The sequence below is a fragment of the Hesperophylax consimilis genome, chromosome 8, assembly GCF_061612785.1.
Source record: "Hesperophylax consimilis isolate HC1 chromosome 8, BYU_Hcon_1.0, whole genome shotgun sequence".
Taxonomy (NCBI): domain Eukaryota; kingdom Metazoa; phylum Arthropoda; class Insecta; order Trichoptera; family Limnephilidae; genus Hesperophylax; species Hesperophylax consimilis.
Window position 1 is genome coordinate 16,209,001 of NC_142843.1, and position 17,154 is coordinate 16,226,154.

The window sequence follows — 17,154 nt, forward strand, 5'->3', positions numbered from 1 at the left end:
AAGTAATTTTTTAAGTAATTTTTGGGACGGAAAAGGTACTTTACAAAAAAGCAATATCTCGGGAAGGTACAGTGTTAATGAAGTAATTTTTTTTTTATTCATATCTACAAATAGCATAGAATCACATACAAAAATAAAATTCATGGCATTTTACTTGCTTCAATAAATAAAATCCATTTTAAACTTTTTTCAAACTTTTTGTAATTTTTTTTTTATTCTTATCTACAATAAACATAGTACAACCTAAAAAAATAAAACTCCTGGTATTTTGTGTGCTTCACAGTGTAGAAACGTTTTTAAAATGAGAAATCTTAATCATACAGAATTGTTCCAAGTTTTTTAAAATCTAGATACTGTATTTGCAAATAAAAAAAGTCAAACTTATTCGGTCCTTTACAACATGCTGGTAAGCTTGCAATGTAAGCTTAAGGCACCAACAAAATAATGTACCTTGTTCCTTACCCTGAATGCATACACCATAGCAATATTTTATAACAAGATCAACTTTTTAACTCTTTTCAATACAAAGTTAACTCTTTAAAAAACAAATACAATAAAAATAAAACAGGCAATGTAGGATTAGGTTAAATGAAAGTACATTACAATAATATTGTTTACAAATAAATGTTCAAGTTCATTTTTTACTTTTATTCTTGATCTGACCCATAAGATGGTTGAACTTTTGATCAGCATGATGAACGTCTTTTTCAAGAAAGTAGTAAGCTCTTCCTGAACCTTTTGTTGTGGGAGGGTCAACGATATTAAAAATATTTTGTAGTGGAACAAAACAAATATCTTCTTTTTGATGTGGCCAGTAAAAGGATGGAGCTGGGCCAAAAGGATGCATAAACTTGATTGATACATCACACTCGTCTTAATCTTTGGAAACCACAAGTCCAAAAAACCAATGGTTGTCATATACGCAAGCTACATAAGAGTTTGTACAAATTTGTACCATACTTAGTTGCTCAGAGCGATTTCGTTCCCCACTGAAGTTAAAAATCAAAGCATAATCTGAATCTGAACTTATCCTTTTTGTGCCAACTTCATTTTCAGACAGAGGAACAAAGCAGTGGAAACCTCGAGTGCCTGGTATTGTTTTAGCTTGTGAAAAACGCTGCTGTAATTGTTGCCTGCAAGTGAATAAGCTTTCTTTTCTCAGCAAGCCAAAACCAAGTCTGTAGATACAAAACTTCTTTGTTGAATAAGCTTTTTTTCAAATTCACTTGGTTCACCTGCAAACTTAGTGATGAGGCAGATAGTAATTTTCATGTTCTGTCTTGTTCTTGTTGCAGATACATCATTTCCATGTAGTGACTTGTCTCTAGGACTGTTTCTTTGATATTAGTCCATTCATTCAACCTATATTACTAGCTATATACCTAAACTATAACTTGCCCAATTACAAACTAAAAATAGATATAAAAAAAATCACAAAAAGTTTGAAAAAAGTTTAAAATGGATTTTATTTATTTTTGTATCTAGATTTAAAAAAACCTAGAACAATTCTGTATGATAAAGATTTCTTATTTTAAAAACGTTTCTACACTGTGAAGCACACAAAATACCAGGAGTTTTATTTTTTTAGGTTGTACTATGTTTATTGTAGATAAGAATAAAAAAAAATTACAAAAAGTTTGAAAAAAGTTTAAAATGGATTTTATTTATTGAAGCAAGTAAAATGCCATGAATTTTATTTTTGTATGTGATTCTATGCTATTTGTAGATATGAATAAAAAAAAAATTACTTCATTAACACTGTACCTTCCCGAGATATTGCTTTTTTGTAAAGTACCTTTTCCGTCCCAAAAATTACTTAAAAAATTACTTTTGGTAATTTTTTAAAGTCAAGTAGATAAATGTAAAGGGTTTATTTATTTTTTTCTGCAATCAGCATAGTTTTCTTGATAATATTGAAAATTTTCATTGCATTTGCAATATAAATGACAAAGATACAATTTTTTTTCATTGAAGGTACAAGCTCTTCCGGAGTGCTCGGAATATGTAAAAACGCTTATTTTGCCCAAACTTCAACTGCCCATAAAAAAAAAACGAGTTGAGGTAGGAAGGTAAAATTTGGTATATTTTCTTATCTATATGGAAGGATTAAAAATTTAAAGTTTCATCAAAATCTGAGATGGTGGGTGACATGGCCTGGATGATTTGGTGCGGATTGACCCTGTCCCCAAAAAAGTAATACCAGCCGAAAGGATGACTTCTACAGCAAAGTGCTTGGCATTCTGACTGAGGAAAGGTGGCTGTACATGGTCCTACCGGCAGAACCCGGTTCTACAAAAACCGAGCCCCCGCAACATCAGTTCGGTTTCTTTTGGGTACCCCCTCGTATAATCGTTCTAAGTCAAGCCTATCGATCCAATATTGTTAAGTTATCGATTTGACCGCGCTAGACACCCAGATAGACAGCACTGATCGTTGTTTCGGTGGTCATGAAATGTGACAGTTTGATTCAACCAAGTTAGTACACAACTTGATTGTATCAGTATACCATGTTGACTCTGTTCAAATCGCAAGTGTGCTCCACTGTTGAATTTGGCAGCAACCTCTGGTCTGGAGCTCCATTATATCGGAAAACCCCCCAATGTCTACAGAATAGTCTGTACTAACCTGCACGCCGAACAGCCTGTCGAAGTCGTCGATGGTGACGTGTCGATCCTCCATGCAGCGCCGGCCGTTGCGGCTTGCGGCAGTGGCGGCTACGGGGGCTAGGGCCGGCGCTGGTAGACGACACGCGCGTTCGTTGTCCAGCCCGGCGCGCAGTGCACAGTGCACGCTGGCCACGGCTGAGCGCATCAAGGACATGCTCGATGCTGGAAGAAAGACAAATTGTCGGGTAAGATTAGCGGTTCAATGACAAAACAGAACATTCAAGAAAAGTTAAGAAAGGAACAAACAAACCTAACCTATATTAACCTGACCTAACATAAATTAACCTAATCTAAATAAATTAACTTAACATAACGTAATATTTTATCACATTCTGTTTTATGCAATTACCAAGTTTAGTATATCAAACACAATTTACATTCCAAGAGTTCCAGCTGCTTGAAGCTGGTGGTACTATGGGATCCCCAATAATGTTTTTGTTGTATATTTTATTTAGTTACACATTTTATATTAAGTATACACTTAATATAAAATGTGTAACTAAATAAAATATATATTCATTCTAAAAGTACTATAATAATAAATATCCTATTACCTAGGTACTAAAATTTGGACTAATTTTGAATTGAGGTATGTTGTGAGGCTGAGTTCCTGAGTATTCAGATTTGTTCACCAAACATGGCTAAAGCCATTACAAACAACGTTTAGATTCAGAATGGTGGTGTTTTACCAGGGTGCTACTGAGAGTATCTACCACTCCCGAATGTGCCATAAATACTGGTACCACAATAAATTACTTTTATATTAATTATATGAGATATATATATTTATGTATAACATATTTATATAATATAAAAATTCTCAAAGCGGGCAACCATGTTAAACGGTTAATATTGCGTTTAAAAAAGGTTAATAATCGAAAAAAAAGATTCAACAAGTCAGTAATGAAGTAAGACTATAAGACGACATTTGTTAATAGGGTGTGAAACTAGATGGATAATTTAAATTTAAAAAAAGGATTGGTTTACAACTCCGCTAACTTAAAATACAATAATTTTTAACAATGTTTCGTATAATACGGGACTGCCGGGTTTGGATTTGTGGTTCCATGATAACTCAACACATTGACAATTCAACACACCTTTAAAAAGTGACACAAAGTCATTAAAAGCGAAGAAATAAAACTTACGCGTAAACCTAACCTACGTAACTAATTTAATACAGTTTCTGTTATCCGGTCACCAGATTTTGTGATGTTGGTTGACATCTTAGGTGGCTCCCCACGGGTCGGTACGAAATCAACAATGCCTACGCGCAGCTGAAATGCGGTTAAGGCGAAGCTTAATGCTAAATCACTATTTTGATTAATCTTTATAAGGAATTGGTGTACATTATGAATACCAAAAAATATACTTTAGATAAATTGAAGGTTTTCCTATCGTTTACCTTGAGTAGAATACAAATAAAATGATGAATTCATATTCATATCAATAAAAAATGTAATCTAAACTACAAAAAAAAATATTTTTTCAATGGAAATGGATGAACGCATAAAGGAAACACATTTAAAAATACAGTATTGGCTTAGATTATCTGCGACAGTTTCACTTGATTAACTTTTTTGTTTTCTTATAAAATTATTTACAAAATAAATAAAAACTAGTTTTGTGCTTGAAATCGAACGTTTCTAGATTCCGTTTGTCAAGCGATTTTAATACCTATTACCTACAATATAAGGTATACCAAGAATACACACATTTTTGGCTTGTAGCTTCGTGAACTCACACACACGTGTACTGTGTACGCAGTACACACATGTACACAACTGTACCGACAGAGTCGGTATATTTCTATCCAGTAAACTTCAGGTATCGCATATTTACGTTTTAAGCATTTATTTAATTTTAATTCGTAAGAATTTTTTAATAAAAAAAGTTTATGAAAAGGGTGATGCGATAATATATAGGAGCCACTGAAACCATGGATCGCTTCATCACTTGACTATCCTGGAAGTACGCAGCACCGCTCGCGCGCCGCACCGAGCCGTGTACGGGCGACAATTGAAATGTATGGAACGGAGCGCACTCGCTCCGATCACGCATTCTTACAGCACCCGGTTTATACTGATTCCTTACCGACCATTTAGGGGGCGGTCGTAGATTCTTAGATAGACCTTACAAAAATAGCTCTAGAACTACAGAACTATTGACAAACAAGTAAAAAAAAAATTAAAAAATATCCGGGATGCAGAAGGATGAGGATGAACGAGGGGTTATGATATTATTCAAAAAAATTAAATAAAAAATCCTACACTAACATGAAAAATGGGACACGCCTTCTTTGGTTGCTAATTCAACTTCATTCAACTGCTTGAGTCTAGAAGATAAATATTATGCATTATCTTAATTATCTTAAAACGACACTAATCGATTTCCTAGAAATTTTGCTCGTTATTCATAATATGTAGCACTAAAGATAAAAAAAATATCGCCTGATTGTAGTAAGCATTAAATTTGTGCGAGTCATCCATTGTTTTAGTGTAAATACACAAATGACAACATCTCCTGGACTCAACCCAATTTTGTATTGCCGCAATGAAGCTAGGAAAAATGGCATATTTGCCGTTGTCCCGTGTCACTATATTTGGCGGATTATATTTAATTAATTAATTATTTATTTATTATTATTATATACATGAACGAAAGAGCAAAAGTGTAATGCTACGTATACATACGCGAGCCGAACTTCCGAGCTGAACCTCAACATATGTGAAAGGATCGAAGCAACTGCAAGCGGTGTTTCGCGCCGTTTACGATTGCTTCGTTCCTTTCCCGTAATTCGTGACTCCGTTCGCGTTTCGGTTCAAAAATATATACGTATCAATATAACAACAAAAACTTATACATTATATATACTTGCGTTGGCAACAAATAACGTTATCGTTGATATAACCCACACATGTGCACTGCGATAAGTTAACCAAAGAGAAAAAATAGATAACAATTACAATTATGCATACTGTGATATTCATTTTATTTACATTTGAGAGAATATAATACAACCATTGTTAACACGGTGCTGATGCCCTGAGTCAAGTGGCGTCTTGAGCAGAAATTAAACAGAACTTTTGAGAAGGCGCCTTTAAAAATATAAAAATTTTACAAAAACTTCGCCATTTTCCATGTTGACCCATGAGGTATTATATCAGTATGGGATAATACCACAGAACAGTTAATACCTTTGCAAATAACCTTTCGATTGCAAAGCCCAGACATCTAATGAAATAGATCGTCTTCGAGAAAGAATTTCGAAAAATGTTTTTAAAAAGGTTTGGTCACATTTTCACGTGGAATAAGGAAAATTTCCCTCGCTTCGGGCACACCAGACAAGCCCATAACATACTTATATCAGTTTATCTCTTCAGTGGTTAATCAATCAAACATTAATAAATTATATGAAGTAACTAATACTGTATTTCTGCGTTATACTAGTATCACGCAATTAGGTGTAAACAAGGCACTGAGGCACTAGCTGTGCCGCCGCTTCTTTTAATGTCTAGGTATTTGATTTTGAGTTGAGAGGTTATAGGTTCAATTCCAAAAAAATACGGTGCCTCAGCAATGTTCCGCCCGGCCCACTCCCACCTCACAATGCGCCTGCAAGACCGGTTCTAATCATCGAGGGCTTTCTTAGTAAGGCTAACCCCAACTGAACTAGAGATATGAATATTTCAATTGGAGGCAATTAAGTCCGGGAATAAATTGAGCTCTAAAAAACATGTCATATTCGTCATCATTATTTTCATAAAGGCAAACGTGACCGAAATTATTGAATGATGCTTTTTGCAGCAAAATGCTAGCACATGGTCAAACTTTCTAAGTTCGTCCTCAAACACCGTAGGTGAAGGAACATCGTCTATGTTTCAGATATAGTCTAGCCCAGAGATTCCCAAACTTATTTGGTTCATCGCCGCTCTCTCCATCCAAAACTCCATCGCTTTTTCAATAATGCAAGTTTGAAAAAAAAATGTATTTTGTAGATTCCCCTGGGAAATAAGGCAGGTAAAAAAATGAACGTTTCAAATATATGATTTTTGAATCAATGCATGAAGTGGATTGAATAGATACTCTCTGAATCGCCCTGGTAAAAAACCTCCATTCAAAATCGAAACGTTGTTTTAAATGGCTTAAGTCGTGTTTGGTGACCAGACCTGAATATCCAGGTACTTCCCTACCTTCCTCTTTCATAACTCCTTCCCCTCCCCACCACCTTCAGCCCCAAAAACAGAGGAAGGTCCTTTCTATACTCTTCAGCCTCACAATTTATTCCGATTGGGGATGCCACAATCTGACTGGATCCGGTTAGCAAGTACCAGTTGGGACTCTTGCGTGGTATTAATATACGAAAGAAGAAGTCTGGAGATTTCACCATTTTGATGAAAATTTCCACAATATTACCCGTTTCTGGAATATTTCCCCAAAATAAATTAGCGGGAATTTACCCAACACCATCTTTGCAGTCCCTGAAATCATCACCTCCCCTGTAACTTTCCAGGGCACATCAAGGCGATGCCACCCACTTTGGGAATCACTGGTCTAAACTGGCTTAACAAACTGCATGCTGATTTGTTGCAGTACCTACTAATAAATAAATCAATAAACTTTTACCATGTTGCCAAAAGTATTTTCATCTCGCAAACAACTGTTTTTTTAAAGTCGAGTTGAGGATATCACAGGAGAATTATTAGCTGGCGTGTAAAAAATAAACAGAATAAATGTCTCAGATCTATTCTGAGAAAAGTGTTTCATCTGGTGATAAAGAAAACATTATTCACTCTCGGGTTGTACCTGAGAATTTGTGGTATGAAATAATATTTTTATGAATGATGTGGAATATGCTGTAATTTTCGGCATCGTGACTCCATGCTGCAGATACGGATGATGATTACATCTTTTACGAAACGAGGTTAAAGTTAGGCAGATTTGAAAAACCAAGGATCATCGGTGAAATCTAAATATGACTTCATTTAGCTATTCTTTGATGTACGAAAAAGAAATATATTTTCTCATGTGACACCAATTCCAAGAAATACCTAGTAGTAGGTGTTTTTATAATAATATTGTCAGGTTATTCGCAATTCGGGAATGTTTGTCCCTCTTCTAAAAGAAATTTGTTTTTTTTTCTGCCACAAGGCTTCAAAAATCGACAAAACTACAGCCATTTGAAGGATGCCTACATCCAAAACAGGACGCCATATGGCTCATAAATTGTAAATACATATATATTTGCCAATGCCATGTACTTGTTGTACACGGAGAAAAAAAAAGAGTTTTTATCGAGATACTATGACATGACCATTTCCTAATAAAATATTAGTAATTCAGATAATATCTGAATACGTGTTCACGCAGGTGGCTTTGTCCGAATAAATATAATAGACGAGATGCGAAAATATTATTATTTTTCAGAACACGTGTTCTGACTTCCTCATAACATATAAGTGCTTTACTGAGATTTTGTTATGAAATTTGTGAATTCGTTCGTTACAGGCCTCTAGTTCCGTTTTTTTGACCAGATCACTAAATATTATTAAACAAAATCACTATCTGCGTCTGTCTGTTTGTGCGCTTCGTTCTTCTAAACTAAGCAACGGAGTTTGATAGGGTATTCACTACCATTTAGAGAACTTCTTTCGGAAGGTATATAATACATGGATATTATATTTATTGAAAATAGAGAAAACGGGTACACATCAGCTGGTTTTTTATATGTCAATAATATTTCATATCAGTAAGTTTTCTCGGTATAATACTGGGATCAAAGACGATCCAGAACTGAGGAGTATGCCGCTCTGCCACAGAGCCCCGATTATCGAAGAAAACAAACGCGGAAGAAAAGCAAATGTTTGAAAACGTTGGACATTATTCAATGAAAAAGCAGAAAAATCAATAAATCCTATCCGAGTTGACTTTGCGCGAGATAACGACTCGCGTTCGGCTTTCTGTGTTTACAATCCGCCAGGGTCGTAAAGTAGTGACTCACCACTGCCTAGTAAAATTGCTAATGGCCTCGGAGGAACATGGAAAAATACACATTTTACGTAGAAAACTAAAATGAATCACAATAATAATATTTATGTTCTGTTGGAGACAGAGAGGGGGAGTAGGGGGAGGTATTAGAAAAACCAGGAGTCAATAACCTTAAGGAAAACAATTTATAAATCCGCTTTTCTAGAGCAATTGGTTAGTTTTGCTCCATTTAAAAAAAACGTCTGAACTGAAGGATGATTTTGCCAAATATGAATTTCGGCGGAAAAAAACGTCAACAAAAGTTAGGAATTAAATTTAATTGGTGGTACTTGGCAGGTTTTTATTTGTTAACACAATTTTGACTTGACTTCCACCGCCGAGAGATGAACACTTTTTGACTTTTTGAAATAATGGCATACAGAGCTCCGGGCCAAAAAGACCCCTTTCTACATCATGAGTTTAAATTGGTTGTAGGAAGACAATTTTTAGTTTTTTATGAAAAAAAATTTGCAATAAAACATGGCTGCAATTAGGGTAATTTACGAAAGATTTGTTTTGGTTTTTTTATACTGGGTTTTGGCATTTGCATCGTACTGGGCGAGACAATTAATGGAAGGGTTTGTATGGGTGGGAATGCCCGAATAAAAATATTCCGCGAGACTTATAATGTGGTCTTTAAGGAGGGGGACTTCGGAGTCACGGTGGATTTGGGAGACCCTCATCCACGTAGGGGCTCCCAGGGCTGTGTAATAATTGTAATCTATTTAATTGTGATTTTGAAGCGTGGGTGAGATGAACACACTGGTGAAATCTCGAACAGAAGATGTAAACCTACATTATATATTTATATATTTTTATTACTTATTAATAATCCCTGATTTCACCAACGTCACAGCCGCTTGAAATGTGTTGTGTAAGATTTTATTCAAATAAGCTGCGAAAGTAAGCCACATTACAAATTTAGGAACAAAATAGAACAATCAAAAACGTTGGGAATACTTCCCATGCTTAGATATAAGATAAATAGATTGATCGCGGATTTTATCATAATGATTTTTCCTTATCTGCCGATTGGAGATTAAAATGCAGATAGACGGATCGAGGGCGAGATTCGAGAATGACGAATGCTCTTAGTATAAATGTCAAATAATAGTTCGTGAGTCAATTGTGTGGTCATCAACACTAGATTTAAATCTGATTATGACTGCAGCGTTTTGATTCGACCATTATTCAAAAATAACACTGGGACTTGTAGATATTATAAAATTCATTTTCCAGGGATTATGCAAAAAGAAAAATCTATTTATGTTATGTCTACAGCCGTACTGATAAACTTTTTTCAATTTCACACAACTGATAAACAGCCTTAATTTTACCATACATAAATGGTTGTTTATCAGTATTTACCTTAATTTTACCATACATAAATGGTTGTTTATCAGTATTTACCTTAATTTTACCATACACAAATGGTTGTATATCAGTATTTACCTTAGTTTTACCATACATAAATGGTTTTTTATAAGTATTTACCGTAATTTTACCATACTTAATTTAATTTGTGTTATTTGGGTTGTTTATTAGTAGTGTACAATTTAAATTCGCGTTTATTAGTACGGCTAGACTAGAATCTATAAAATATAAAATCCCCTAAGGTTAAGGTTTGACGGCGTCCGTGGTCGAAGGAATAGCAAGCTGGAGGTCGCGGGTTCGAATCCTGGCGTGCGCAAGTAAATTTTAATAGTTTTAATTTGTGTTATTTCACAAATTACCTATTAAAAATAATATATAGTACGTTCCAGAGTGGAAGATACTCTCAGTATCGCCCTGGTGTAAGACCACAATTTAAAATTGAAACGTTGCTTGAAATGGCATTGGCCATGTTTTGGCACCAGATCTGAATAGCTAGGTACTTCTCCACCTTCATCTTCCCTATATCCTTCACCTCCCCACTATCTTCAGCCACACAACATACCCCAATTGGGGATGCCATAATTTCACTGGTTCCAGAAGGTTGGGACTATTGTGCAGTTTCATATTTAAAAAACAAGCATCTCAATTGTCCGGATTTAGCGGGACATGATTATGGCATTCCTAATTGGGGTAGGTGAAGGATGCGAAAAGAGGTTCGGAAGTAATTGGCTATTAATATACAGGGTGTATCGGCACGTACCCGACAAACTTTAACCAGCCATTCCTTAGCATATTTGGAGTAAAAAATCTTATGTGCACTTTGCTGTCCGGTAACGTTTTTTTTAATAAAAAATTTACTATTCATATTTTCACCACATGTCACCACTGTTTTATCCTTTGTCAAAGTTTGAAAACCCATCTGGCAATATTTTATTCGAATTCCGTTGAATAATGCACGTGTGTACCTATATTGGCGCACTTTTACAATCACAACGAAATGGCACGGCACCATTCGTCTCATTTTTAACTATTATTATTTAGTGTGTGCGAAAGAGCGAAGACGCTTTTCGACATACTTGCTTATAACAGCTGTTGAACACGAAAAGCAAAGCCAATGACAGTGATGTAGTGTGGAAATTTTAAATTTTTTTGTTTTTAATTGAAAAAAAAATGCTACCGGACAGCAAAGTGCCCATAACATTTTTACTCCAAATGTGCTAAGGAATAGCTGGTTAAAGTTTGTCGGGTTAGTGCCGATACACCCTGTATAGTCATTAAATGCGGCTAAAGTCATTTAAAGTTGAAAATCGGTTGATTTAGGTTCCACAACAACTCCGAAAACATGATACCTACTTGAAATCTGATCAATAAATCTGAGTTTGACTAGACATCTGATATTTGGTTTTACACAATACCACCCACGCCCAACGTCAAAATACACGAGAGCATCGAGTGAACACCACACTAAAGATTTCATTCGAAGCGTCAACCTCACAAAGAAGAACTTGTGGAGTAAGTGGTCATAAACTAACGAATTACTATTGTATCAAGGTGTGAATGGGTCTCATAAAATGGACATAAAACCACAACACAGAATGTGGATGGCACCTGTCTATTTTCTAGCCAGGATCTAGGCACATCAATGCGGAATATTGAGATTGTGTTATAGAAAGCTATAAGAATTTTATAATAATCTCGAATGTAGGTATATGAATATCTTATAACTTACAGTGTACCCGGCGTTATTCGATTTTTCTCATCTTTCAATAAATATAATATCCATGTATTATACAGGGTGTATCGGCACGTACCCGACAAACTTTAACCAGCTATTCCTTAGCACATTTGGAGTAAAAAATGTTATGGGCATTTTGCTGTCCGGTAACATATTTTTTTTTAATATAAAAATTATCATTCATATTTTCACCACATGTCACCAATGTTTTATCATTTGTCAATGTTTGAAAACCCATCTGGCCATATTTTATTCGAGTTTCGTTGAATAATGTACGAACGTACCTACATTGGCGCGCTTTTACAATCACAACGAAATGGGATGGCACCATTCGTCTCATTTTTAACTATTATTATTTAGTGTGTATGAAAGAGCGAGGACGTTTTTTGACACACTTGCTAATAACAGCTGTTGAACACGAGAAACAATGTCAATGACAGTGACGGAGTGTGGATTTTTTTATATTTTTTTGTTTTCAATTGAAAAAAAATGTTACCGGACAGGAAAGTGCCCATAACATTTTTTACTCCGAATGTGCTAAGGAATAGCTGGTTAAAGTTTGTCGGTTAAGTGCCGATACACCCTGTATATATGAACCTTCCGGAAGAAATTCTCTAAATGATATTGAAAACCCCATCAAACTCCGTTCAATATTTTTTTCTTTATTCAGTGTTTTTTTTGGCTATTACAATTATTGGGTATGTTAAAAAACCAAGCTAGGCACATGCCCGTTTTGTGGTGGTTGATTATATATACAGCACAGACCGGTCGGTGGCCGAGTTGACATCGCGTTTGTGTCCCACCCAGGCGTAGTGTGTTCAGTTTCTCGGCTGGCTAAGTCCTCCATCACAACACAAGCAACATTTTCAGCTTACTGTGACGGTAGTAGGAGATTTTAAAATATTGTCAGGTTATTCGTAACCCGGGAATTTTTGTCTTTCTTTTAAAAAAAAAAAGTACGTTAAAATAATAAATCAAGTATGAAATATAGAATAAATTAAAATAGGTATAGGAAGTATATATAAATATAGAACTAAGCGCATAAACTGACAGCCGCGGATAGTGACTGTTGTATACTATTTAGAGATCCTAATGTATTGTCACGATTACAAATTTACTAAAAGTTTATTAGGAAACGGTCTGTAATCTCGTTTTTAGTTCATTATGATCTGGGATATTCCAGGATGTTCCAGACTATTCCCGAATATTCTGAAATGCCCTCGAAAGTTCTGGACTGTTCTAGAAATTTTCAGAGGGCGAAACATCCAACCCTTATATCTTAAAAGCACGTAAAAACGGGAACCTTCTTCATGGATAGAGGGGTATAGAAGGCTACAAAACCATATAACTCCCTTGATCGTACCGGGACTCGTTTCTGAGTTTTAGCGGCACGCACATTGTACACTTATTTTTATAATATGTATTGAAATATTAATTTATATAAAATGTAATTTTTTATTACCTGTTCATATTGCCACTGAATCTCACGGATCTTGTTTTCGATTCAATTCAATTCAGTTTATTTTTTTAAATCATTACAAAATTGTTAATTTTTGTGCGTTTGAAAGGAGAATAATAGTGGGTATACTAGAGTTGATTCTGTTCAACAGCAAGATTTATCTTTCCACCGACGCGACGTGACCATTGGCAAGTTAGTCCTAAATGCTGGGAGATAGAAAAGTCTATGTTGTTGTCGGTGACGGAGGTGAGGAGATAACCATCAGGAACATAGAAATGAATGTTCTCCATGATGACCGAGTTTTCAAACCATCCACGAATCAGTCTAAAGAAATGTGTAGCAATGTGCTCGGAGGAAAATGAGTATTACTGATTTATTAAAATCCTATTAATAACGATATTGCAGGCCGTTTCCTAATAAATTATTAGTAAATCCATAATATCTGAATGCGTGTTCATACGCCTGCGTATGTCCTGATAATATACAATGACGAAATACTAGAAAAGTAATAGAATTTATATGAACACGTGTTCCGACATCGCATTAACACATTTATGTTTTACTTTATATACCTATCAATACATTCGTTAAAGGTCTGCGATCCGGTTTTCAAGCGGATAACGAATAATTTGAAGACGTTCTTAATAACCTAGTAATGGTAAAGATGGTTCATACCGAGCATACCCAAAAGATAGTCGGTAGGATAGAAGAGAAGAGCCACGGGTAGTACTACGTACTTTATTAAGAATAACTCAAATTATTCCTATGCCTACTTCCTCTTGAGAAATAGTAGAGTAAATAATATATGTAGAGAAATCTTGTTGAAGTCGAAGAGCCCGAGAGCTTTACTTTCCCATACCTACATCCTCAAATAGAGAAATCTTGTTGAAGTTGAAGAGCCCGAGAGCTTTACTTTCCCATACCTACATCCTCAAATAGAGAAATCTTGTTGAAGTTGAAGAGCCCGAGAGCTTTACTTTCCCATACCTACATCCTCAAATAGAGAAATCTTGTTGAAGTTGAAGAGCCCGAGAGCTTTACTTTCCCATACCTACATCCTCAAGTAGAGAAATCTTGTTGAAGTCGAAGAGCCCGAGAGCTCCACTTTCCCATACCTACATCCTCACATAGAGAAATCTTGTTGAAGTCAGGGAGGTACATAAACTGATTCGGGATCAAGTATAGGCGAGGTGAAGCAAGGAACGGCGAGGTTATGCAAGCTGGTCTACTACACTCCCGCTCCGTCCCTTTCGAGTTTTTTTTTGCCGAGATTGAGTGAATAAAACCTACTTAAATGTTTTAAGGATTTAGGATTGCCGACCCCTGGGCCGTGCCTCCGTAGGCCGAGTAGGTTGAGCGAGGAAGAGGGGGACAATTGATCTCAGGTTAATTGTACAGTTTTACGGCACCGCTGGGATATGAATGGCCGTAGTACTAGCAGGGGAGGGTGGGGGCAGCGGGCATGCGCAGGGCGTGTTATGATTCGCCTCAGTGGCGCGTCTGCCCTACTCCCTACACCTCGGGCCCTTTACACGTGTACCGAGCACGCCAAGGCGTCGTAAAGGAAGAAAATTGAGAAAAACGAATCCCGTAGCTAAGTATATTTTTGGTAAATTTGAAAAAATATGTAAAATCTGGAATAAATTCTGAAATTCATGACTAACTAACCATCACGCCGTTTTCCGCAGGAGTAGGGGGAGAGGACGGACCGCCAAACAACTCGGTCTTGAAACACACTCCCTGCCACATTTATACATCGTCTCGTACATACTCTTCTATTATTCTGACTCTTGACATGTCCCGACTCGAGTATTTGGTTCACTTGATCGTTCCATGTCTTCCTCCTACCATTCACATTCGCGTCATATATTCTCCTTACACTCCTTTCTTCGTTCATTCGCTCTAGATGCCCAAACCATATAAGCGTCCCTATCTTAAACTTTCTCATTACGCTTACATCAGCCTTGCATTCTCAGCGGATGTCCACGGTTTTACCGCATACGCCTCGGGGATCTCATTTCTACAGCATTCAATCTGCTTTCATCCCTTCCTCTACTAGTTCCATGCCTCGGTGCTATACATCAGGGTAGGTACCAGCACTCCATTGTCGACAGCTAGCTTCGCTTCTTTGGGGATTTTTTGTTAGCGCCAACCGTGTTGTGTTTATTTATCCCTGGTTAAATGTATATACTCGTACATGATTGAAATAATTGACTTTTTCAATTAAAATGAATATAAAATTCTTCCTTTTCTTTTGGAGTCATTGTAATATTAGGCATTATATAAGAGACTACCTGAAGTCCACGGCAGTGTACGGGCTTTATTTCTCTTGTTTTCAAGGTAAAGTGTGCATAATTTCATCAGTCTCAGAATAAAACTGTAGATTTGTATACAAATCAAATCCACGCCACCCGTCACAGACACTCTATGTATAGTTATATGCTATATGCATAGTTAGATTAGAGGAAGCAGGTGTAAACAATGATTATACTAGAAATGCACCAAGTTCTCTTTAATAAGAATTTTTCCTCCCATCGATATTTAATTTTACCTTGAATTAACACTTCACATAACGGAAATAATAACAGAACTTTCACAGAACTTGAAAATTAACTTCGAAATTTGATAAAGTGTTAAAATTCTGTAAAACCAGCCGTCCTTAATAAATTCTGTAATCACATGTTTCAAAGTAACAAGAAGTGTCCATAGTATTAATGAATATTGTATAAGCGTAAATTTTTCAAGTAACAAAAAGTTTTAATGAATATTGTATAATCGTAAGTTTTAAAGTAAGAAAAAGTGTCCATAGTATTAATGAATATTGCATAATCGTAAGATTTAAAGTAATAAAAAGTGTCCATAGTATTAATGAATATTGCATAATCGTAAGTTTTAAAGTAACAAAATGTTTCCATAGTTTTAAAGAGTATTGTATAATCGTAAGTTACAAAGTAACAAGAAGTTTCCACAGTATTAATGGATATTGTATAATGACAAGTTTCAAAGGAAAAGAATTTTCGAATGTATAAATCCTGCAAAACCAAACGCTTGACACCATCGCCACTAATAGATAAAACTGACTGAAGTACCGCACGCTGTTTGCTAATTTTAAATTCCACTGTAAACAGAATTATTCGCACTGAATTCAAGTCATTAGGGATTTAAAGTGAGAGAAAACGTTGCTATATAAATATATACAGAATAATAATAGTACATTTCGTCGGGTAATAAAGTTTCTGTGCCAAAAATTCGCTGGTAATTTATTTATTCATTTTATTACCTGAGCCACACTTGGGCTGAATTGCACGCTTAAATCTGGGGGCGTTGATAGAAAGTACGACTGCCTAATTCGCATCAACAATAAATTAAATAATTTTACATGTTAACGTACTATTACGAAATCAGTTTGTATGTTATTAATTACTGGGATATGGGCTTTATGATTTTTAACGATTTATTTTATCAATAGACAATCGTTAATAAGACTATATTAACATCGTGTATGACTAACTCACAATATGAAACTGTCCTGGCATAGGGCATTTACGCAAAAACATGTAAATGTTTTCATCATTTTTATACATTCCGTTACGTTAATTTAACGTTTTTTATATACTAAAAGTCGGGATTTTTTTCAGAGCAGAAATTCTCCGATTAAATACAATAATATGTACTCTACTAATGGAGAGTAACAAAGTGGATTCTTCAGTGGACTTCTCCAATTTATCACTATATAAACACAAGAAATTGTTGCTGGGGCACTTCAGTGATGTTTAAAGAATAAAAAACCGTTTAATATAAATAAATAATTTTTTAAACTATTTAAAATCCCCTAAAAAGGGCGTTAAAAACTAAATAAATATGGCAACGGAATGGGACATGCGGATTCTTTA

At 35.5% G+C, this 17,154-nt stretch overlaps 1 protein-coding gene across 3 annotated transcripts in view; it reads right to left on the reverse strand.

Moving 5' to 3' along the window:
• The window catches only part of LOC149421624 (uncharacterized), a 304,814-nt gene that overhangs the window by 237,776 nt on the left and 49,884 nt on the right, over positions 1-17,154 (reverse strand). For all 3 annotated transcript variants that reach the window (XM_089634946.1, XM_089634947.1, XM_089634948.1), the window contains exon 4: positions 2,626-2,828. In XM_089634946.1, the coding sequence (XP_089491072.1) occupies positions 2,626-2,828 (203 nt within the window). The remainder of the gene's footprint in view (positions 1-2,625; positions 2,829-17,154) is intronic.